Raw genomic sequence first — 26493 nt, 5'->3', positions numbered from 1 at the left:
ATGCTTCACTGTGTATGTATCACTCCGATTGTGTTCGTGCTATTCTAAATTAAAGTGTAAGAGCAGTGCATATGTGTTAAGAGTTACTGTATAAGTGTCTCTTCCATGTATTTTTTTATTTTTTTACATTACATATGTTAGCCAGCAGGTGGTGGCAAAAGATTATTTTTGTGTGTAATATGAGCCAGTTGGTGATGTGAAGTGAATCCGTTCACATTGTTTACAAAGAATGGCGCTCCTTGAACGCTCGTATTACAACATTACTAAAGCTAGGAAATAGCTTTAAATGGCTTTATACTGACAACTTCAGCATTAAGGCTCATCACAGCTGAGAGAAACAACAGAGTGATTGATTACAGAACTCAAGGTGCTTAAGTGTTACCTGAGTTCCACATTGGATACATACTGTTTAAAATGGCGGAGGACATTGTGGTTTCTATAGGGAATGACTCTTGCACACTGGCTACCGTGAAATGGAGAGGAATACCCCCTCATGGACGACTATTTTACCACTGAGAATGCTGGACTTCAGAAAGCTGACCACATCACTGCTTGGGTGTGGCAACAGGTGATGCACACGCTCTGTCTCTCTCTCACACACACACACACAAACATTTGTTAGAAACAGCACAAGCTGTGATACTATTTCTGAAGTGACATTTTTTAATTACTAACGGAGGCTTGGTTGCATCATTTGGTTTGAATCAGCAACGGCAGATCCTGATCCGTCGTGTAAGAATGTAGTTCCATGTACAAATGCATTTTTTATTACCGTACTCAGTTTTTCCTAGTTTTTTAAAAGTACATTGAACTGTTGTATATAAGCAGCATCACACTCGCAATCGTGCGATACGGCCCTAAATCAGCACAGCTGTGATTCCCTATGGCATTCGGCCTGCGGCCGAATCACAGCAGTGCTGATGTAGAGCCTTATCGCACTCTTGCACCTGTCTGTCTTTAAACGTTTTATTCCTGTCACTGTGAATGAAAATATGCTTGTTTTTAAGAGATTTTACTTATGGACTTAAAGTGCACTCAGCATCTTTGTTTGTATCATCTTGGACTTACAGTGACACCTAGTGGTGTGGGTGCAGCATTATTAAAAAATGTATTGTTTTCAATTACAGATGCCATTGTAGAAATGCACTATTCACAATCAGCCATGATTAATTTAATCCAAGAGTGAAAGTGTACAATAACAAAATGGTTACTGAGATTAAATGAGTAGTATTCAGCTGGTCACATGATTCTAAAATGGCAGCCCCCATGTTGTAAAGTAGGATGATGGAGGGAAGGCCAATTATAGGAGATAAGATGAGTCAGGGATACACTGCAAAGTCCTGAGTGTTTTCCAACCACAAGATGGCAGTCTTTACATAATGTTCACGTGTCAGTGGACTGTGTAGCTACTACAACGTTAATATTAACCTCAAGAAGCAAAAAGATGAAGCGGAAGGAAAATACAATAACTAATCTTGTAAAAACTACTGCATCCCAGCACTGTACTCTGAAATGATTTTGTTGTTGTTGTGCCTTAGGTTTTTTGCTGAGACAGAATGACTGAAGCCATTCTCATTATTTTCACTTATACATAGATTTTGACATATGTCAGAGGTACAGCTCTCATTCTGTGGGTCAAGAATTGGCTAATTGGACAAATTAATAGCCCTAATTAAAGTCATTTCAGTCGATCTTTTTGATATGGCCCCAACTTTCAGTTTCAGTAGGTAATATACATCAACACAGGAAAGAAAACCAAACTTGTGAACAATTTTATGTGGCTTTAAACTGATGGTCTAGGCTCCATAGTAATACCTGAGTCATTGTTTGGCTTCATTTCTAATATGCTTGAGATTTTAAAAAAAAAACATTGAAAGAAAGAAAATACATCTGGAGAACAAATAAAGACATTACATAAAAAGGAAAAATATCTCATCTTTTTTGTTCACATTAAGATACACTTTATTCATATCAAGACTTTTTGTTTAATTTTTAAAGACATAAAATTAAATACACAAGGCACTTACAAAAAATGATAGAAACATATTAAACATGGGTTAAAAATAATCAGAAAATAAAAAGGATAAGGACCAAAGATGGCACCACACTGGCAGCCTTTTACAGTACATGAAATCTACAGAGGGCTAATCTAAGTACAGTATAAAGAGGATTTATTGTTATTAGTTTAATGCCCCTACTAGGTTTTCATTCATAATTTAATCATTTAAAGTACAGATAGCACAAAACACAAATGCATTTGTCACTAGTAAGTGGTTCTTCTTTTTGTTGCAATTTGTTTCATTTAAATGTTAGGCTTTGTGGTTTCCGCACCAAATGAGTACTGGTACAGCTCGATCAGGCGATTGGCCTCCCTCTGTCCTGACAACAAAGCACCATGGGTAGTGGAATAGTATTTTCTGTGGGTGGCCTCCCCAGCAAACAACACCTGTAGAGGCTTTGAAAGAAAAAGTAAAAGCGAAAGCAGAAATGGGACAGAGAACAAACAACCAAACATTAGCTTGACCAAACAACAATACTGCACTGAGGTCCAGTGAGCTATTTTCAGCATGAGTCTCTATATTTTCCACTACAGAAAAGTAATTTCACAGTCTCCAGTCTCTTGTTCTTTTTGTGTAGTTCGTTCTGTGGGGTCAGACTGTTCCTTTCTGCACCTTGGCCAGCATATGTGCATGTGAACATGTTTATTTGGCCCCTGTATAACGCACACTTCTTGACTCAAATTCACTGCTGCACAACTCAACATGACCCATTTACAAAATCACCAAAAGTTCTCTGTCAGCAGCACTATACGCTAGCCACTCTGAATGACCCTGACTTTAGAGAAGTCGTGATGAATGTGAACAATGACAAGACGTGAAGTGGGCACTAAAGTAGTCTTAAAAAGGATGTCTACTGTTAAAATAAAAAGAAACATGTCTGAAAAGACACCTGTTACCTTTGGTTTCATTGGTAAATAACCAAAACCAAATATCAAACTCATAAATTTGCATTTGCCCACCATCTGAACATACTGTGTGTTGCACTACATTATATGGATCAACAATATTGCACTCTTTTGGTCCAGAAAACTAATTTTTTAACAAAGACATGTTTGGATTAGTCTTCTCAGTCTAGTGGTTCTAAAACTTTCTGACTCCAAATTGTCCAAGAAAATATTCAAAGGCGCCCCCAAGCAGCAAAAAGTCAAACTTCATTAACAGAAACTAGGAATTTGCTGTTTTATTATTTTAATACTGTGATTAATTTTGTTCTTAAATATTACATTTGTTCTTTCTTCAATAGACAAATTGATTTACAACAATAATGAATACATATTTAAAGACAGACCTACTGTGAGCTCCGAGGATATCCATTGATGGTACAGTCTATGCTTCCGTTGAAGCAATCACTCTGCGTTATTTCAACTTCTTTGTTTAATGTTTGATAGCAAAAGTCCTGGTAAACAACTACGTTACACATGGTCGAGCAGAGGAAACTTCACTAATCAGAGAACCATGTCCAACATAGCCCATGAAACATGCATAGAAAGCATCTAACACTATTTACACTATTGTGCAAAGAAAATAATTTTTATTTCTATTTACACTTCTATTCTATTTGCAAATAGCCGCTGCCTTTTTGATCATTATATCATTGCTTAATAACTAATATTAAATATTTTTAAGTGATCTTGAGGCCCTCTTGGAAATTTGGCACCCTAGTTGTTAACCATTGGTCAAATTCATTTAAAATACTGTTACAGCATAGAAATGTTGTTCACCTGCCAAAAATGAAGGACAACCAGCATGTTATTTTTAACAAAACTGGTTGATTAAGTCAGGCTTCCAGGTGAAAGCTACTGTAAGCGCTTTTATTATGGAATGGTATGCAGAAAATGTTATTCCTTGTAGGTTAAGCAGAAGCTTACTGCCATTTTCAGATTCATATTAGTTGTCAGCTGAGGGCGCTTTTTTTATTGCTACCGTTGTGTTTGACAACCATGGGAACATGCATTAATGCTCCTCTTCTGTATGGTGTCGGCCTCAACGGTGTCTTTGATGTGTAGGGTTTTGGAAAGAGGGGGCATGGCTAATTCAATGATGCAGCCTCAAAGACGTCAGAACAGCTTAATTCGCTAACAGCACCTAGTGATACTAATGCTGGTATTTCAATAGGTTTGTTATAATTTTATTTCTAAAATTTTATATTTTAAGAACCTATTGCAGATATGCTGAATTATTAGATTTGATTTAACATTGTACACAGCTCAGTGGAAACTCAACTCACCGGAGCCTTGGTGTTCTTGGTATAAGGCAGGGGCTCAGCTAGCTTCTCAACATCTCTGCCGCTAGAGCCCACTTGAGTAAAGGAGTATGAACCCCGGATGTAGGGATTACTGCCCCATGAGGAGCGCAGGATCCGCCGTGGCTTCGGAATATTCTGGTTCCCTGTTAGATAAACATAGATATACAGAAATTATCTGCTTTGCCAAACACCTTCATGGTCTATATTGGATTAAAATGCTTATTGTTAACTGAGCTAATTGTTGGAAGACAAAAGAAGTTGTACACAGAGAATTTGTTTTCTTTCTTTTTCTTTTTTCCTTTTTCTTGTTCTTCACTGATCTGCATTTGGTTGTGCAAGAGTGGGTTTAAATGGACACATGTTACTATAAGATGAAGAAGAGAAGCTGGTCTTAGATCTACTGTCATAAAATCACATAAATTAGGGGACCTTTCAATTATCAATGCTAAGGTGTGACCAAATCCAATTTCAGCCCACTAATCACATAGGACTGAGGCAGATGGGATTGGAAGCCTGGAGTGGATCTGGATTAAAACTGACTGACCTATTTAAGGGGTGCGACAGCTTGGTGATGTCATCTACAGAGAATGTATGCATTAACCCTGAACTCTGACTGTTTTCTGTTTAATGTATAATAGTCGACACTCCACTGGAAAACTCAGAGTCCTTTTCTATTACATTAACCTTGAGTCCTGACCTTGTCAGGGGCCCTTTTTTTCTGTTCACCTTTAGAAGGAACACTCCTTCCAGGTTAAAGGAATATAGTGTGAGAAGATGAGCATTACATAATATAACCAGTTAAAATACATATAATATCTGTTGGAAATTAGCATGCAATCAAACTGCCTTGGTTGTATCTTAATGCACCCCTCACTGATAAATTATAACAAAGCAGGGGGGTATATGGGAAAAGTATCAAAGAGGTGAATTCATTACGCTAAGAACGCAATGCTCTTTCCAAATATCTTGTATGGTGTTTGCACTTTTGAGAACTATATTTAATATTTATATAAGTAATATTTAATGTGCCATGAATTATTTTTGTGCAATTTGAATGCATGTAAAATTGAACTTGTGTTCAGTTCAGTTTTTTACTGTTGTAAGGTGTCTCGCTGTTTTAGATTGTGTCACGCCATAAGTGCTGCATTTAAAGATTTAGTGTCTAAAGTTAAAAGAAGTTCAACTTTAAACAACCATTCCGTTCCGCTGCCTCTACATGCTTTTTAATGAATAGAACGTGTTCTGTGTGAACAACCCCTTACACCCACACTCACTGACCTGTGAACTGGCGCAGTAGTTCGGTGCATATCTCTGCCACAGTCTCGTCATCGCAACTCTCCATGCGCAGTGCCTCCTCTCCACAGATCCAGCCACTCAGCATGTGGCCATAGCGCTCAGGCGGATACAGCACATCAAAGCTGCAGATCTTTCTGTACCACAGCTCTTCTGGGTATGCCAGGCTCTCCAGTTGAGCCTCGTCCTCCCACACAAACTGGATGCTGTTGCACTCTGGGCTCCAGAAGGGCTCTGCAAACTCCAGAAAGATCTTGTCTGTGGTACTAATACCCAGTTTCTGGATGGCCTGTGCCTTGTCTTGAGGCAGGCCCGGGTAGAAGAGTGTCCCGTGAGCCTTCTTTAGGACCCCAAGAGAGGCCGTAACGATCACGTGGTCTGCCGGCAGACACTCACCGTCTTCGCACTCCACACAGACCGGGGCAGCGCTGGGCCGTTGGTCCTGGTTATGGTCGGCCTGGTCACTGATTTCCTCGGCATCATGGGAGCTGCAGTTCCAGTGGATGCGGCGGACAGGCTTGCTGAGGCGTAGGACTCGGCTTGGGATGTCCTGAGCCAGGATCTCAACGACTTTAATGAAACCAACGGGAATGACATGGTGAGCGCCGGGAATCTCGGTCCACTCACCAAACTCGCTTAGAGACACTTCATCCATGCTGGGGGAACTGCTTTCACAGCTCTCCACCTAAAGCACACAAAAAGATACAAAGATTAGGCATAAATTGTGTGTAAGTCAAACTGAAAAATCTTTAAATTGTGCTTCATGGGGTTGCATCTAAACATCTAGGTTACTAGTGTAACACCCATTCCCTTGATTGTAGTGACACAAGGGACTTCTTACGGAAGCCTCGGATACCTCTGAATATGAAAAAGGCCAATGCCAAATTGGCGAACAGAATTTGCATGCCCCGCCCCCGGACATATGGATATAAAAGGCAGGGATCGTGCATCTGTTCAGTCAGGCTCTGCACTGAGGAGACGAGAATATGGTTCGGCCATTACAGCATCTTGCTACAGTGTTGTGGCAAGGGATACACAATGTCTCGTTCCCTCCATCAGGGAATGGGGGTTACACTAATAACCTAGATGTTCCCCTTCTGTCACTAACTCGACGTTGTGTCGATTGTAGTGACACAAGGGGTCCCTATTCAATAGCGGCAACTACACTGACTCTACATGTGATCTGCTGATGCAGCAAGCTGTAGCATGCCAAAGGAGCATGAGCATCAGACTGCATGTAACCATCAGGGAATGGGGGTTACACTAATAACCTAGATGTTCCCCTTCTGTCACTAACTCGACGTTGTGTCGATTGTAGTGACACAAGGGGTCCCTATTCAATAGCGGCAACTACACTGAATCTACATGTGATCTGCTGATGCAGCAAGCTGTAGCATGCCAAAGGAGCATGAGCATCAGACTGCATGTAACCTGTTTGGGGCACCGTGTGCAACAAGGGGACAAGGGACAGGCCGATGGGGAGGACTTTGCCCTGGTATGCTCGGCCCTCGAACACGAATCGGGGCAAAATCGAGATGTGAAAGTACACATCCTTCAAGTCTACCACTGCGAACCAATCTCGATGACGGACGCATGTTAGACTGTGTTTTTTGCATGAGCATCTTGAACGGGAGTTTGTGCAGAGCCCAGTTGAGAACTTGCAGGTCCAAGATTGGCTGACAGGCTCTATCACATCCTTTTGCAAAAGGGTAGTGATTTCCACGCGCTGGGTGCAGATAGTGTTGCATCGGGAGGCATAGTTACAACTTGAGGCATGTGTGCTGAGGAAGAACTCAAGGCACTACCTTGCTCCGCTTACCCGGTAGGGGCCGGGTTAGTGACTGAGGAGGAAGTCCTAGTGAGTCCTCTGGACTCGTCAGAACCGGCCGGCCGTGGTTGTGAATGCTGTACAGACGTGGACGTGGAGGTAAAGTTTCTACATCCAGAGTGCCATTGCGCCTGTAATGTTTTGTTGCCGAGGCCCCGTGAGAACGGCGTTTGCGACCACTGGCTGGGTGACCCAGGGAATGAGGAAACGGAAACCAAGGATTCTCCTTCTGGCCCTCCACCGGAGGAAGGAGTGGTCTGGTTACCAGCTCCTGAGCGAACATCTCGTCCCCTGGGTGGTCCGTCTCAGGAATGCTTGGGAGCCTTCCGGGTCCTTGAGGAGGTTCGTGAGACGGGGGGCATCCACCTCCTGTGGGTAGCTCTTTGTGGGGCTGAGAGTTAGGCCCAGGTTGAGGCGGAGCTACCTGCTGGTTTCTTGCCGCTGCAGGGGGATACCCTGCAGGATGTAGACCGGCGCCGAGGTAGTGTTGGATGGCCTCCGTCTGCTTCTTCACCGCTGAAAACTGTTGGGCGAAGTCTTCAACGGTGTTGCCGAATAGGCCAAGCTAGGAAATGGGGGCATTGAGAAAGTGTGCTTTGTCAGTTTCCCGCATCTCGACAAAGTTCAGTCCCAGATGATGTTCCTGGACCACAAGAGTGGCCATCGCCTGTCCGAGTGCCCGCGCTGTGACCTTCGTGGCCCAGAGGGCGAGGTCGGTAGCTGAGCACAGTTCCTGCAGCACATTAGGATCAGGACTACCCACGTGCAGATCTTTTAGTGCCTTGGCGTGGTGAATTTTCAGGAGGGCCAAGGCATGCAGAGTGGAGGAGGCCTGTCCGGAGGCCCTGTGGGCTTTCTCTGTCAGCGACAAAGTTGTCCTACAGGCCTTGGAGGGGAGTGCGGGATGATCCTCCAAGTGGTTGCGCTTTGTGGGCACAGGTGCACCGCAACCACTTTTTCCACTTCCGGGACCGTCGTGTACCCGTGGACCACCCCGCCGTTGAGGGTAGTGAGAGTGGACGAGTAAGGAGGTCAGTTCCGGGCAGTAAAAGGTGCCCTACACGACCTCGTTAACTCTTCATGCACCTCTGGGAAGAATGGAACCGGGGGTAGGTGTGGCTTCTAGCGGCGCCCTGGCCTGAGGAACCAATCATCTAGCCGTGAGGGGAGGATGGAGAGTTTCAGTCCAGCCCCACGCTCACGGCGGCCCAGGCAAGCATATCGGACATCTGAGGGTCAGCCTCGGACTGGGCAGGTAAGCCCCAAGGCGGCAGACCAGCTTAGTCCTCCACGTCAGATGCCGCGGCGCTCTCAAATGCAGCAGCGACATCATCATCCTGCTCAATGTCACCAACGGAGACATCAGACTGGCCATGAGGCGAGCTGGTCTCATGTCGAGCCCGGACGAAAGCAATCGAGCGTGCTGGGGGCGGGTGGTTTATGGGGATTAACCCTGTGAAACCGCGCCCACTGAACTCCCCAAAACGCCTCCATCACCAGCCGTGTCGTCCTCAATCCTGTGGGAAGGAGGTGTAATGCAGGGAGTGGCTGGAGTGGCGTTTACCTTAAGACAGGAAAGCCACAATCGCAACGATGCCATGGTCAGGTTATCGCAATGAGTACATGAACCACCCACAAACGCTGCCTCGGTGTGATCGCGACCCAGAAACACAAAGCAGCACCTATGGCTGTCAGAAGCGGAGAGATATCTGCCACAAACAGGAACAACGCAGAGGCGGAAGGGCATCTTGATAATGACGCGTCTTTAAAAAGATGTTCGACGCCAATGCGTTAACTCTTTTAGAGGAGTTGTTTGCGCTTTTAAAAAACTGTCAAAGCACCCGGGGCGTGGACTCCACTGGCGTGCAGAGGAGGGAGAAAGCCACTGGAAATGCACCGTAGATCCAACAGAAAAGCTCTCTTTTCGAGGTGATTGGAACAGAAGTGAGATTTCAGCTCGCTGAACACACACAACCGCTCGACTTCTAAGAAAGAATCTGACTGAACAGATGCACGATCCCTGCCTTTTATTCCCGTATGTCCGGGGGCAGGACATGCAAATTCTGTTTACCAATTTGGCATTGGCCTTTTTCATATTCAGAGGTATCCGAGGCTCCCGAAAGAAGCCCATTGTGTCACTACAATCGACACAACGTCGAGTGAGTGACAGAAGGGGAACTGGTTTTATTCCTCAAAAAAATATTGAACACCACTGCATCAACCTAAACAGATTAGGTTACACCAACAAAACTCATTTTAAGGGTTAGATCAAGTAGCTTGAATCGCTCCTTAAGGTTACAATCACAGGTTACAAATTTTTACAGTGCTGTTTCAGTGCAGTTAGTAACAAGTTACTTCTTGGCACCAAAACTAAGTCTGTATCAAGTCAGGTAAGTGTGTTCATTCATCTAATGTAAAGCCCTGCAAAGAGGAGGAAGGTTTGACCTAAATACAGTATATCCAAAACTTACTGTACATCACAGTATTAGTAATTCTATATTATGTACTATGTATATCACAAATCAATATACCGGTTGAATAATAATCATGTGATGATTTTCTGGAAAATCCAGTGAATTAATTAATTAATTAATTATTTTAGTTGGAACATAATGGATGCAAATTAAAAGATAATTCATAACAGATGACTGATAGCTCTCAAATTATATAACAATTAAGTTGGTGTGAAAGCAAAAGACTAAAAAATACATTTTGGAAAAATGAAAATTCTTATGAAAACCTCTTTACAGGATACCACTCAATGTCTGTCCTACTTTTACCTCCATAATCCAAAGCTTTCAAAACATTAGAATTATAGTGACTAGTCTGACATAACAGAGAACAAACAGTGCAGAGAGGTTAAATTAATACATGGAATGTGAATACAAGCCCATTGTGAGTCAAGGACACAGAGTGAGAAGTGAGAAAAAAACAGTAGGGTTGGACACCTCTCTGGGTGGAGTGCTACAGTTTTGCATTTCACATGAGAAAATCACTATTGAAACAGTGTGGAAATGGTATATGATGACAAGCTTCACATCATTGTTGGCTTAAAAGAGAACACACGCAATGAGTTTGATGTTGTCATATTACAGAAACTAAGCAATGCCCTATAGACATTAGATCCTTGCTCACCTTGAGGTACTGTTGTAGCATAGATAACTTGAGTTTCTTGGTGCAATCCGAGTCATCAGGGTCGAACATGATCTTCTTGCGCACCACATCTCGTGTGAAGATCCCCACACTGTTTTGACTCTCGGCTCCAACAGGCTTTCCATTCTGGAAGAACTCCTGAGTCAGCTCGTACACCTGCACAGAGGAGGTTGTGAATAACAGAGAGTACAAGATTAAGAGAGAGATCATCAGATCATGGGGCTATCCTTGCCACAAACAAGGCATTAATTGCATTAGCTACTGTGGTTTGAATATGTTATGATGAGAATATTGCATGACAATATTGTAGTTGTCTCTTGAAGTGCCCAAATAATCACTGTATGCACAATGCAGTCAGAAAAACACCAGTTATTGTCATTAATGTAAACTAAAACAAAACAAAAAACACGACATGTAATATTTTGCTTACTGAAATAAAAATACAACTTAAATGATTGGGGAAAGTAAAACTAGCATAAAATAATTTTTCACCATACCGAAACTGACTAAATTAAAATAAAATGACCACAATGAATTTTATAATTTTAGTTTGTGGTACGTTACAGTATATTAAACGATTTGAAACCTTTATAAATCATTTTCATTAAACATAAAAAGGCTACTAGATAGCGATAACACTAGACAGCCCTGAGAAATGTAATGGTGTTAAAGGAACAGTTCACCCAAAAAAGAAAATTCTCTTATCATTTATTCATCCTCATGCCATCCCAGATCTTCCGCAGAACACAAATGAAGATTTTAAGAAGAATATCGCAGCTCTGTTGTTCTACACAATGTATGTGAATTGTGACAAAAATTTTGAAGCTCCAAAAAGATAAGGGTAAACTTTATTGTCCCATATAGGAAATTTGTCTTGGGCTCAGAGCCGCTGCTTACAAAAAACAAATATACAAATACAAAAGAAAACACAAAAATTAAACAAACAGCCACATGCAAAGAGGACTAATAGAATCCTTTACATTTTACTATTCAATAATCTCACCGCTAATGGAACAAATTAATTCCTGTATCGGTTAAACCTGCACTTTGGCAATCTAAACCGCCTGCCTAATGGTAGCATCTCAAATTCCAAAAGTAAGATATGTGTTGGATCACCGAAAATCTTCTGTGCCTCCCTAAGCACAGAATTTTCATACAGAGCCTGAAGATAATATTGGTCTTTTTGTCCCATAATCTTCATTGCCGTCTCACTGAGACATGCAAGCTTCGACTTGACTTGTACTGGTAATTTGCCATACCACACCTGTATGCCATCCTTAATCACACTGTCTAAAATCATCTGATAAAACAAATACATAATCTTACAATTAACACCGTAAAGTCTAAGCCTTCTCAAAAAGTACATCCTCTGTTGCAACTCTGAGCAAAGATTATCAGTATGAACTTGCCATGTAAAATATTATCAATATAGACACCAAGGTATCGATATGAAGTAACATGTTTAATGGATTCCTTGTGAATCAATACTGGGCTGTGATACCAATGGACATCGGATCAAACATGATCCCTGACATTTTCTTCACATTTATAATAAGCTGGAGAGCATCACACCAATCAACAAACTGTTTAATTTCAGATTGGTAAAATTATATTCTGTGATCACTGAGAATGGCAGAAAATGTCACTCTATAATTCTGTGGAGTTTTGCTCACACATCCATTTGTAAATAGTGTGAAAAGAACTGGGGAGCTCACACATCCTTGGGGAACACCTGTGCTAACAGATTTTGGATCAGAGATGGCTTTATTGACTTTTACCTGTTGGACTCTTTTAATTAAAACGAAAAAACTATTTTATAATAAATGGATTAACATCCATCTCTTTTAGCTTGCCTAATAATAAATGTGGCCGAAGTGTATTAAAAGCTGAACCAAAATCAATAAAAAGTAAACATGCATATATGCCTTTGTATCCTAAACATTTTTAAGAAGCAAATGGGAAATACTACTAACTGTAGTGATCCATGTTCCTTCCTTGTCTGTAGGCAAACTGCCAAGGATCCAATTGGCAGTTCACCTCTATTTTCAGTAAAGACACAATATATTTTTCAAAGTATTTCACTATTCATAAAAAGCACATAAAGGCAGCATAATAGTAATCCATAAATAGTTTAATCCATGTTTTCTGAAGTGATTATATTGGATTTGGGTGAGAACAGACAAAAATATGACTCCTGTTTCACTATAAATCTTGACATCGACAGTCTTCTTGGCAATCATGATTTCAAGCTCAATTACACTTCCTAATGCAATCTAGCACTCTGTGTAATCTAGCTTGAAATCATGATTGTGCCAAGAGAATTTACTGCCAAGATGTTCAGTGGAAAAGTAGATTTATTTGGTCTGTTCTCACCCAAACTCGATTAGATCGCTTCAGAGGACATGGATGAAACCAATGGAGTCATGTGGATTACTTTTAAGCTTAATGTTAAATTGTTTTTATTTTTCATGCCTTAATGGACTTTTGGAGCTTCAAAATTTTAGTCACAATTCACTTCTGTTATATGGCCCAACAGAGCTGAGGGATTCTTCTAAAGTCTTTGTTTGTGTTCCGCAGAGGACAGAAAGTCATACACATATGGGAACACACAAGGGTGAGTCAATGATGAGAGAATTTTCATTTTTGGGTGAACTATCCCTTTAAACATATTTAAATAATATCAGCTAACTTGTTAATTTTGGCAGTCTTAAACTACTAAAGTTATTTAAAACATAAACTAAATAAACTTAAAAACGAAACTGAAATGAAGGGAAAAAACCTAAAATTCAGTAACTAAAGTTATTTAAAACATAAGCTAAATAAACTGAAAAACTATAATAACCCGGTGTTACACTATAGGTATCCAGATGTGGAATAATTAAAGAAATATTAATATGGAAAACTAGATGAGATAGAGACTGTGATAGAGATTCAGAGGGAGAAAGAAACCAGCAGTTCAAGATGACATAACAACCGCAGAACGCATGACCTTTACTGCAGCAGCTGTGGTAAGTGAAATGTGCTTTCTCTTTGAAAATAAATAAAAAAAGCTAATGCACATGGGACAGAGTCATGCGATTGAGCAGTTTGTTTAGTGGAATATAGCAGGCAGTAGGTCATGCATTATAGCTTGCAAAAGAAATGTTAAACAGCTGCATCGAGCTTTACAGGTGCATTCATTTATGTGATAAAATATAAAATTGTAAAATTCATGTTTATTTAAAAGTTAGCATTACTTTGTGGTTCATAGAGGTAATTTGTGTACTGTAATTCATACAGGTTTGGCTGACAAAACAAAAGGGTTAGGAAGCCCTGTCTTACATGTACGAAAATCATGAGTGGCAAATTAATCAAGATGAAGTGAGATTGTGGCACCTACCATTTTCTAGAATTTCTTTTGAAATTAAAGGAAATTGGTGTACAACAGCCTCATGTGTGAAGATTTTGTTTATGTACTATCGACTATAAACCTTTCTAATAAGAATAAAGACACTCCTAATGGTAAAGAAATGTGGTTTCATGCTGAAAGTAGTTTTGAAAAATAATTGATTCAGATTTTATAGCCTACTAAGAATATGCACATAAAACAGATTATTTCACGTGTTCCAGTGTCTTTAAGAGCAACCACATGTTGAAATGCCTGCTTTGGACAGTGAGATATTAGGAATACAAAAGTCTCTATTCATTTTAAAGCTGCAAAACATTTGGAAATGCCACACTGATTTATCCAAGCTTGATTCTGAAATGCATAGAAGGTTAAATGGTAAGGTTAAATCTGAGTGGATGCATGCAAAACCAGGCACTTTGCTCTGCTCCTTCACCTCATTGTACAGGTCACTGAACTCCTCCACCAGATCCTTGGGGATGCGCTTGCCGTTGTTGGTCTGGTAGTGGGCCACACCGTTCTTGCCATAAAGGCTGATGCGGCCCACACTCCGCTCCTCCTCTGTGGTGTGCACCAGGAGCCCATTGTCTTCAGCCAGGTGGTAGATGGGGTTCCCATTTGCCCCATGGATCCAGGTTGCTCCAAGTTCCAAAGTAGATTTACCTGGAGAGAGGCAGATGGAATAGCTTGTCATGGATATGGCAACACAGCACTATACACTGTAAAAGAAATGTGCAGTAGTTACATTAAGGAGCTATTTCTACCTGACCCCTTAACATGTCTTTCATTGGTGTAACCTAATGTAACAGGTTGATCCAGTCATATTAAATATTATTAATTAAATAATATTAAACAATGTAAAATATATATAATTATATTACTTAAAAATGTAAACATTGTTTAAAATAAAATAATAAAACTAAATAATACAATAAATAAAAAATAAAAAACATATAAATCATTTTTTACTTCAATATATATAATAAAAGTATACTTAAAGGTTCCTGACAAAACATGTGTAGGAGTTCAAATGTAGGTATATATTTAGTCTGAAAATGTTTAAGAGGATGAATTATATATTAATTAAATAATATAAAATATTATATAAATATTACTAACATTCATTAGTATTTAAACATTGTTTAAAATCAAAAAATATTTTTAATAAAAATTGTATTTACAAAATAATAATGAATATTTTGTGTAAGGAGCTATTTCTACTTGACTGTTAAAAATGCATTTTTCTATTGAAGTAAACAGGTTGTTTCAGTCATATTAAATATTATTAATTAAATCAAATTAAATATCATATTAAATAAATATTATTATATTATATTGTTTAAAATGTAAATAATTTGTAAAAACATTGTTATTGTTAACAATGTTTAAATATTGATAATATTATAAATATTAAATCTTTTAAAACACTTTTAAATCATAAATAATATTTCAGAAGGATGAAAAAAAACATTTTAGTGCAAGTAAATTTTAGGTGTGTATATATATATATATATTTAAGGCTGTCGATTTAACGTGTTAATTCAGTGTGATTAATTTTATTAAAAATAACGCGAATCGCAGTGCGATTGATTGTAATAAGGAAGATTCCTGAGAAATGCAAGGTTGTAGAAACACCTGTTTACTCCAGAGGGCAGAAATTGAAATTTCAGCTGTACGGGCAACGCTCTGTTTATACAGTGAAGAAAACAACCAGACAGCACAAAACAGACATTCGTTACGTTCTTGCGTTCAAAACATTTGATGGAGCGCAAATTCGAACTAAGGGATCTCAAAATGTGTTCTAAGTATTCAACTATATTTAACTTGACATGGTGACCTAAACATTTTATGTTTATGACACAACACCCGAGACGCTACTCAAGCATGTCTGATGCTTGTTGAAATTGATGGGTTCTTAAACAAGCCCTCATAATAAATCTCCAACTGCTTCTCGAATCTCGAATTCACTTTTGAAATGTATTACTGTGAACTGTATGCAAATGATTGGCTTATGTTCAATAATATGGTAATAAACAATACATTGTATTCTAAAACCGCTTTTTGTATTGTCTTATCAATGATTAACACTGCTGCCACAAGAATGTAATGCATTTTAATTATCTGAATATATTTAGATATAATTTTTTTATATTTAAAGATAGCTATGTATAATTATTTCATCATTATATATTGAGATATTGCTATATGAGGGGCTTTCAGCAAATATTTGTATATGCGATTAATCGCGATTAATTAATCGGGACACCATGTAATTAATTTGATAAAAAATTGTAATCGACTGATAGCCCTAATATATATATATATATATATATATATATATATATATATATATATATATATTACAAAATATATATTAAATAAAATAGCAATTAATAAGTACATTTTTAAGAGGATGAATTAGAACCAAGAAAGTATAAAAATGAAACTATCATGAGAATGGCGAAATAAGCATGTTGAAAGAAATCAGATATTATCACATGTTGGTTAATTCCAGTTTATGTGCATTCATGGGAGAAACAAAGGCCTCACCTTGCTGAATGCTTTGCACTCTGCCTCCGATTCGATCAGAGGCTTCTAGCACCGTGACATTGGTGAAGCCGTTCTCCAAAAGGGTTTTGGTGGTGGCAAGGCCGGCCAAGCCCGCACCGATCACTACTATTCGCGGTTGTCGGCGTAAGGCTCTACTAAGAGGATCATCAGTGCTGTCTGAAGATATTTCACAACTTTGCATGCCGTCCAAGCTCTTCTTTTAGGGAATCTGGGGAAGGGTGATATGAGGAGAAACCATTAGAGCGAGCAGCAAGGCCTCCAGCAAGACAACTAACAGAGGAAAAAAGAGTCAACCATTTCACATCTCTGAGCCTGTGGTTCAAAGGACTCACCGCAACATAGTGCCTTTTCAAAGCACAACCTTAAAACGACATCACTCCACTTCCAAAATAACATGTCTTATCTACAGCCTCTTGTGTGTGATATGAGAGGTTTTATCTTACTAGAGCAGTGTTGAACAAGAAGACAAAGCAAACACACCAGAGAAGGTCTTTCAGACCTCACCCATCTGAGGACATTATGTCTGACAGATTAAAAGACTTATAGCAACCTAATAGAGAATGCAACTTTTAATTTTACGAGTGTGTCAAACAGCCCACCAGTGAATGCAAAAGGTCATAATGTGGAAGTGAAAATCACAGGGAAATGTAAGTGCTCTCAAAAGAGCTTTTTAGACAAGCCTCTATATCAACACGGCAGCTTATGGGTGACAGACAAAATGAAAAGATGCACCTGATGTTAGACAGATCTCATTAGAGAAATTAATCAAGGACCTGAACGTGGGAAGAGTCATAATGGAATATTATTTTGGATACAGGATGTTATTATGGTAGAGAAAGCTGAACTTTGCTGTAATCTTTCCTTTCAGTGAAAGGAGAAAGTGCCACTCTAGATCTAGTCATTACACACATTCATTATCTTCACACAACATCGTTGTTCTCTGGAGATAAAGCAGTGCACATTCCACGAGGAAGAGATGGCTGTGAAAGAATATGATTTGAATGAATGAGGTTGTGGCTACTGTGCTCTTAAGTACACATTTCAATTACCTCTTGTCAGGGGTTTGTAAAAGGCTGTGTTAATTATTGCAATGTACTATCACGGTGTCTAATGTAGAGAACAGTAACTGCTGTACAGCTTCTCTTACACACAATGACCATCAGAACATTTATTATTAACACTCAAGCGAGCTAGAATGATTGCTGCATTATGTGCATGATGAATTGTGTTTTCTTGTTGAGAATGCTCAGCATGTGACTTGTGTTCAGGCCTTGAAATGTTGCATTTGTCATTCTGCAATCTGCCATTTCACTGAACATCAGTGATTTCTAAATATAAATGAATGAAAAGATTGACATAAATGATTTACTTTTGTTAAATAAACTTCTGTAACTGCAGGAAAAAAAATGGCACACAATTTGAAGTTTGCAATCGATACAGCCAGAGGCGGATTGGCCATCGGGAGAACTCTTCCCGGTGGGCCGGTTGCAAAACAGAGCTGTGATATGCCAAAGTAGGCCACGATAAGCTGAAGGGGGCCACAATATCCAAAAGGTGACACACATTGCCGACAACCCTTCCCGTCGTGTGATATGTGTAATATGGATTCGGTCACACACACATAACATTTTATTGTATAGACATGGACATACAGTGAAGCAAGCTGTAAAGCTTGGTGGTACCTAATGTAACCAGAATGTATTATAATTTACTCATTTTAAATTAATATTTTCTATGATTTATTTCAATATAAATATGAATACAATATTTAAAATTATTTAACTAAATATTATTTGACAAAAAATTATCAAATATAATAATATAATATAGTGTAATAATTGTTTTACTATAATATAAATAAACTAAAAATTAAGCATTTAATAAAACTAAAGCTTTTGACCCAAACACATTTAGTAAATGTTTAGGTTATCTTTTTTTAAGTCTGAGAAGATTTAAGAAAATTAATTATTTATGAATTCAATAATTTTCAAAAGAATATTCTATAAATATGATTAATATTTCATTTTATTATTTAAATCAAATGTAACTAAATATGTAACCTTTTTTTGAATATAACATTTATATAAAAAATTATAAAAACAAATAATATGTAATATTTTTGCCTTGGAAAAAACAAATTAAGTAAATTTTTAGGTTAACTAACAAAAAAATGTTTAATGTGTAGGAGTCAAAATCCAGACATATTTTTAATTTGATAAGATTTAAGAGATTCAGAAATTGCTCTGTGTGTGCAGCTTAGAAAACAAACAGATGACAGGTGTTTTCCGGCTTTTTATCCAAAATGACATGACCCATTTCCACTGAATGAATATTTTATGAAGGAATAACTATAATGCTCTCTGAAGAAGCTGACCTGAAATAATTTTGCCATTTGTCTTCTGAGTGAAGACTTGACTGAGGAACTGGTTCTAAAGCAGATCTTATAAAGTAATGGATCATCCAAAAATGTCACATACCCTTGTGTTGTTCCACCCCCATATTATTTTCTTTCTTCTATGACACCCAAAATATAGCTTGCTAGCTCCATCAATCTTTGTATGAAAAAGAGAAGCTGCAGACATTCTGCCTAACATCAAATTGTTTTGTTTCACAGAAGAATGACAATAAAGAGTCAGAATAGCAAGAGTAAATGATGTCTCCATTATTATTATAATTTTTATATATATATAACCCCACCCATTCCAATCCAACACATTGTTTCAGGTGAACCAGAGTGTATTTGCGATGTTTATCAGACACACACTCTGATAAAACAAGCTTGTGGAGCATACCATGCTGAGACATTGCTACAGGCACTAGAAACAGCTGTACCAAATGAATATTAACAACTTAACAACAACCTTTTTTTCAGAGCAGTGGTAATGGTTGAGAGAGTTTTTATACAAAGCATTCTGTGCATGAGAATGTCTTAGGCTTGTGCTACATCTCGTTTCACGGCAGATTAAGTCTATAAGGCATGTTTTTCATTGTCACATTCCACTGATAATGCAAGGTGACCCATATTCATGGATTTATACTTAAACTTCTACCTGCAAACTTTCAGGTTCTTAGCTATCCCCAACTTGAAGTTATGGTGTCTTGAGCACTGTATGGTGATTCTGACCTTAGTCACTAAGTGCTGGAAGACAGCACGGATCCATAGACATAAAAAGGATAGTTCATCCAAAAATGACTCAACATTACTGTCGCTCAAATAAGTTTTGTAAACTGTGTTTTCTTCCACTGTAGCAGTGCCTTAAGCAACAGTACTTCTGCTTGCGGGACGTTTTTCAGAAGTCTTTCAACCTTCGGCCATCGTGGACTTTATGAGTGTTATCGATGAATCAGGATAAAAAGCACACCACATGTCCCGGCTCCTTGCTGCAGATTAAGGGTGGGTTTTGGGGGATGCACACATGACCTATAATGCCCCTCCAGTCACACACTGGAGGTATGACAAAGTATATATATCAGCAATTTTTACTATTTTTCTTTTGTCTGAAAAGGTTTGAAAACTTTTATCCTGCATTCTTAACATTAGTCTTTAATAAAAGCCACTGGCTTTTTATATAATACTTGCCAAATTCTTTTTAAAGAGAGCTCTTGTAGGTTGCATAACACTTAAAAGGAATATTCTGGGTTCAATACAAGTTAGGATCAATCGAAAGCAGTTGCAGCATAAAAAGTAAAATACACTGTTTTAAAAATAATTTCAAGAAAACATCTGGGTTACAGAGAGGTACCTACAATGGAAGTGAATGGGACCAATCCGTAAACATTAAAATACAAACTGTTTCAAAAGTATCTCCAAAGGACAAACAATATGCAGGTAAACATGATTTAAGTGTAATAAGATCCCTTACTAACCTTTTCTGTGTAAAATTATGTCCAATTTTACAATTTCATTGCCAGGATGACGCAACCACGTAAACTCTAAAATGACCGTAAAAAAAAAAAACATTTAAACAATGTTACAGCTCTAATTATACACAAGTTTTAACAGAAGAATTAATGTAAGTGCTTTTATAAAATCATATGCTTCAAATTTCTATCTTTAAACCCTCTAAATACTGTCCCCATTCACTTTCTATGTGCCTCACTGCAATTGTTTTGAACCAAACTTTCCTTAATAACAGAGGCGCATTCAAAAATTTACTTCACACTTTCAGAAATCAGAATTTAAAATGTTTTATAAATATTTATTTTAAGTCAAAGAATAATCTGTAATATTCTGGATGGGCCTCTAACCCTTGGCTATGCCACTGCCTCACTGTAACCTTGATTTGCTGCTTTTTAAAAAGAAAGGGAGATGAGGCAGAATTAGTAATGTTTATTTATTTTTTTGTAGTAATTTCAACATTATGCCACAAATGCTGTCATTTGAGCTTAACTTGTACTTAACCAGGAATATTCCTTTAAAGGAATGATTCGATCACACACACAGATGGGAACTGAAACAAGCTGTTCCTTTGGAAAGGATAAAGATCAAATTCACACAAAAAAGAGCAAGATCAAAACAAGACATGGGTTGTAACCTGGTTTTTAATGTAAATTTGCAGTTTGGTTCTGGTTTCCAGCTTTTAGAGGTTGATGGAACATTTGGAGAAAGTTAGGGCAACTATTATACACAACCTAAAACAAACTATCATTATATAAACTTTCATTCTTGGCTAACCAAAAAAAAGGAACTTAAACCTATATATGTACCGTGAACCAACGTTAGTTTTTGGGCTCCTGATGCGATACAATCTTTCCGTATAGCTTACAGCACAGGCTATTAAATATACAAATTATAATTTAATTGTCTCTTTTTAATTCTTATGTTAATGGTAGGCTAATAGGGGAAACATTGGTATGTGTGCATTCTCCACGTAAAGACCCGAGGCACTGAGTCATTTGAGTTGAAGTTTGGTGCTGATAAAGTAGCGGCAGTAGAATCAGCGCTGCCACGTAACTATACTGTCACACCAGCGAGTGGCCTTTATTGATAAGAAAATAAACGTTTCCTTGTGAGCATTTTCCAAATAGTATTGTTATAAAATCCACCATCGCCTTCAACATTATTCGGCGGACCGAGGCATTATGTGTGTTAATATAATAACGTATTATAAGACGCGTTTGAATGGAAACAGACTTATCAATGCACTGTGCTTTCGGAGAATATAAGGTGAAAAATACAAAATACGGAGATAACCACCGTCCTTCTAGAATATACGTAAACAGCAAGCGATTAGTCCTGTGACTCAGTACTGTTTACAATTTGTTTTTATTCTCAATACTCATTTAAGAATCTTCACCATTAAAACAAACCCCCGTATTGTATTAGACCAAACACACACACGCGCGCGCGCGCACACGCACACGCACACAAATACATAATCTAAATTCATATAGAATTTACCTGACTTTATCGTCTTCAGCGTAAACCGGAGAGCCGTGCCGATCCACTGTTCTTTGTGTATTCGATGAGTCTCGCTTTGTATTTATGTCTTGAAACCAGAAGCAGCCAGTTTTGACGATGCCGCTGCCTCCTCGCTGAATAAATATGAGGATCCGTGACGTAAGCTGGCGAAACCAATACCCGACTCTCGAGTCTTGGCAAGGCTGTCTATTTGCACCGGGGTGTTTGAACAATATACAAAGCACCACTGCTTCAGTAAATGAGAGAGTACGCTGGTCTTGTTTATGCTTGTTACATTACTGCAAAAGCTTTATCTTTGCCCTAAAGTATACAAATGCGAATAAATAAATAAATAAATATAAAAAAAATTCAAACAAAACAAAAATAAAATGCTAGCACTTTACATTAATGTTCCATTTGTAAAGGGGTTATAAAGATGCTAACTAATGGCTAATAAGTAAAAATTATATCAAGTGGAACTTTCATGCAATACTTGCCATAATGTAACTTACTTGTTATAAATGTTTAATTGTTACACTTTTTCATACATATATTAAAACATAAAACATAAACATAAAAAGCCCTTATTTATGATTTATGTCACAATGGAGCAAAAATAGATTATTATAGTGAGATTAAAAGGAGGGATAAACTGATTGCAGTTTTCTATATGCTTTGTGTTTATATTTATTACTGTAATATCTTAACTCACTTGTGTTGTCACTTTTCTTGTCATATTGACGTAAAAATATTGTCATATTGAGCAACTCCAAGTCATGTCCCAGCTTACCAGTCCTAGTTTCCTGATGTCCTCTGCAAAAATACTTTTCAGGTCTTCATGCTCATTCACAGCATTTATCATATTATAAAGCCTGATGACCATTACTGAAATGTATGTACATAGGTTTATAATTCCTTAATACATTCTTCAAATGTGTCCACTTTACATTAAGGTACATTTTCATAGGTTTTTGAAAAAAGTGTTATTGAGCATTTATAACAAGTGAGGTAAAATGAATCAATATTTGGCAGGTATTGCATGGAAGTTGCCCTGTTTTCAATGATGAATAGTGCAATTGTATATGACTTATTAGTCATTAATGAAACCCTTTATAAACCCTTAACAAAAGGAACATTAAAGATGTATCAATGAAATTAAATTATTAAATTAAATAGACTATTTCGGTCTATTTAAGTTGTTTTACATTCAGTTATTATGTCATCGGTCATTATAAAAACAAAATATGAAAAAATGTACGCCACTATTGAAAAATCTGTTTATATTTGGAATAATATATTTTGTTATTAGAATGTTAATAACAGAGTTAATATAAGTTGCTGGTTATTGTGTGTGGCAATGTTGAAATTTTTTTAGAGTGAGGAAAATAAGGCCTCCTGCTAATCTTATTTTATGGGCATTTTATTTTAATTTTATTTTTGTTACATGGTTACTTCAATATAAAATAGAGTGATGATATTTACTTTGCATAAGCTTTCTCTCTGCCTGAAACAACAGAAGTGCCAATTAAACTGACTGTGATTGTAAGGGGAACTATTTATTAATTTATTAAGCTTTTTAATAAGCCACTCTCCATCCGACGACTACAGATCATGTTCCTTACATGGATATTGGACAGTGAATATTAGAGCACACAAAAAGTAAATTCTGTTAAAACTTTTTTAAACTTTTAAACCACAGCAATGAACATTATAACATTCCCCAAATAATTTTATTAATTTAGCTCTTTAATATAAAGGTCATGATGTCACACCATGTCATGTGTCAGAACTTCTCACATTCACAGAACACATTGAACACTAATTGCTAATTAAATGTGACTAATATGTTATGTTTTTTCATTTTTGATTTAACACCATCAACATTTTGTCTGATTGTAGCTAATGACTTTTAAACATTTTGTGCCAGCACAGTTGGCAAAGGTTTAATACCTTTACATTTAACATAGTCTATTAAACAATTTCCTGTTAGTCAGTAGAAGCAATTTTTTATTTGTAACAATTGTCTTTATTTCAATTAAAAGGCCAGCGCAAAGACGGTTGAAAACAATATTCATTAAATGGGTAAAAGGGATGCACTATAACTATTTAATAGAACACAGAATTTTACAGTAATTTAATCACTTAACAATTTGCTGAAAGACTTGTGTAACTTTAAAGGCTTAATCCCATCACTCTTTCTTGTATTTCAAATTGTCAGCCCATAATCTGTCAGAAAGCAGAGCAATCTGTTTTCTAGATATTTTAATCTTTAAATCCTATCAGATTCACAACATTCCTCAACCAAAGGAGAACATTGGGAGGGTACAAATCTTCTGTGACTTAATATATTCTGAGCAATGTGTCCCTGTATCACTGGGTTACTCATTTAATTATGTCTCTACAAGTCATGTTCTGGTATTATTAATGATAAATAGATAAGTCATCTTAAACAAACAAAAAAACATGTACATGATTTTGACTGTCAGATTGTCTTTCATTTTCTTATTTTTAGATTTGGCTCCTTTAATTCCTGCACTTATCTTTGTTCACAAAAAGCTTTTTTTTTTTTTTTTTTTTTTTAACAAATTTAAACAAGTTTGTACAAATTTAGTTGTTCACATGGGTCAAATTTACAATGCAGGTAAAACTAGTTTGGGTAATTAAAAAAGGTCACTATTCAATCAATCAACATGATTTCTAAAAGAACCAGCAACTCTTCTGAATATAGGCAAATTGTATGAAGTGTCTGTGTTTTGTTAAATGGTGGTATCAATTTAACTTGAGGTTTAAAATGTAAATTTTCCACACTATAATTAAATAATAAGTTAAGTCAGGTTCGGCAGCTTCTACAAATTGCAGACTGTAGCCTCATCAAACAAGTCTTTCAAGTTCAAATGAAACTAAATTAAAAGTAGTTGATCTTAAAATTATAGTTTACTGTAACACAAGTCTAATTAATAAATTAAGCCTTGGAACTTAAAATTTGTCGTTTGTCATGAGAAATCGCCATATACAGTCGACCCCATCATTAGTAAAAGGACAAAAAAGCTGAAATGTTGTGCCCTCCACAATGAAGCCAAGAGTGAAGAGAAAGCTGCATTAGAAAACCAGCAACACACAATTATTTTTATTAGAAACTTCATTTTCACTGACCTTGAACCAGCTTCTCTGTCAAATTCCAGCTATTATTATGATACTAACTACAAAAACTGATCAGAGATCAGTGGGGAGGCTTTAAACCAACACTGCTGTACTGCAAGCATGTCACGCATACATCCATGAAAATTAGGTTTGTGGCATGGCATATTCCAGTGCCATGTGAATATAAGCCCATTTTCTGTAGGCTTTGGTTATAAAAAAAATTATAAATAAAAACATCACAAGAGGATTAGCTATGGCCAGTACATTCCTGAGATGCAGGCTGCATAAGACTATTTAAAACCCAATTCATTAATGGGTGCCAAAGCACAACTCATTAAAATTAAAACACTGAGGATTACAAATGTTCCATTTTGGAAATGGGGGGGAAAGAGCCTCTCTCATGCAGACATCCTCAGAAATGTAAAAAAAGAAAATAAAAATAATGTGACAAGGTTCTTGTACTGTCTAGAGGAAGCAGGGGCCAGGTCAACAGTTTTCCTCATTCTTTATTTTTACAATGCTTTTCAGCATAAGTCAAATGATTTTCTTTTTAGCCCACACAAAAATGCTCAAACACGAACACAAGTTCAGGCTCAGCTCTCTCTCTCTCTCGCCTCTGGCAGTCTGGATTGTCCTTTAAATCCCTCTCGACTCTCACTGAAAACACAAAACAGCTGTTAGAGGTGATTTTGCACAGGTGTAAATCCTTACCACACTCACTCTCTCAGCCTCGCTCTCCACAGATGTCACTCGGCCACGACCCCATCACCACATACCCCCATTGCCCGACTCAGGCTGGGGCACCATCCGTCCTGTCACTTTCCTGGAGAGGAAACTTGCAACAGCCATCTGCACCCCCGGCCTGTGGACCACCTCGAACTTAAACGGCTGGAGAACTAGATACCAAAGGGTGATCTGTGTGTTGGCATCCTTCATGCGATGTAGCCACTGGGGCGGGGCGTGGTCCAAACAGAGAGTACTGGAGGGTGAGGACTGCTAACTTGATGGCCAAACACTCCTTCTCGATTGTGCTGTAGTTAGTCTCTCTCATCGAGAGCTTGCAACTAATATACAGCAGAGTACCACTCCCAAACCCTGTCCGATGCGGCCGTCTGCCAGATAAAAGGGATAGATAAGTCAGGAGAGTGTAATAACGGCCCGCCACAAAGTGCAGCTCACTTGCTTGAACACTTCTGACACGACTCTGTCCATTGGACTGGATCTGGTGCCCCCTTTTAGTAAGATCAGTCATATATCTGATAATTTGGTCAAATAATTAGGCACAAACCTTCGATAATAGCTAGCCAGCCCCAGGAAACTCCTCACCTCCTTTTTGGTCTTAGGTCTCCGGCAGGCTGAAATCGCTTATCAATTTCAGGCCGCACCTGTCCATGACCAAAGTGGAAGCCCAGATAC

At 37.9% G+C, this 26493-nt stretch overlaps 1 protein-coding gene across 2 annotated transcripts; it reads right to left on the bottom strand.

The window, feature by feature from the left end:
* Positions 1 to 1920: 1920 nt before the first annotated feature.
* LOC127651184 (spermine oxidase-like) lies at positions 1921 to 22064 on the bottom strand. 2 transcript variants are annotated; one of them, XM_052136895.1, is made up of 8 exons: positions 21937 to 22064; positions 20403 to 20468; positions 16515 to 16743; positions 14401 to 14627; positions 10562 to 10735; positions 5584 to 6283; positions 4288 to 4448; positions 1921 to 2455 (listed from the first exon to the last, which is right to left on the bottom strand). In XM_052136895.1, the coding sequence occupies exons 3-8, from the start codon at positions 16714 to 16716 to the stop codon at positions 2303 to 2305; spliced, it is 1617 nt and encodes a 538-aa protein (XP_051992855.1). In that variant the 5' UTR covers positions 16717 to 16743; positions 20403 to 20468; positions 21937 to 22064; the 3' UTR covers positions 1921 to 2302. The 2 variants fall into 2 exon arrangements, with proteins under 2 accessions (XP_051992855.1, XP_051992856.1); XM_052136896.1 differs by lacking the exon at positions 20403 to 20468.
* Between the last annotated feature and the right edge of the window lie 4429 nt (positions 22065 to 26493).

Source organism: Xyrauchen texanus, chromosome 11, assembly GCF_025860055.1.
Source record: "Xyrauchen texanus isolate HMW12.3.18 chromosome 11, RBS_HiC_50CHRs, whole genome shotgun sequence".
Classification (NCBI taxonomy): Eukaryota; Metazoa; Chordata; class Actinopteri; order Cypriniformes; family Catostomidae; genus Xyrauchen; species Xyrauchen texanus.
Note: the sequence above shows the minus strand (reverse complement) of the source record. Positions and strands in the feature narration are given on the sequence as shown.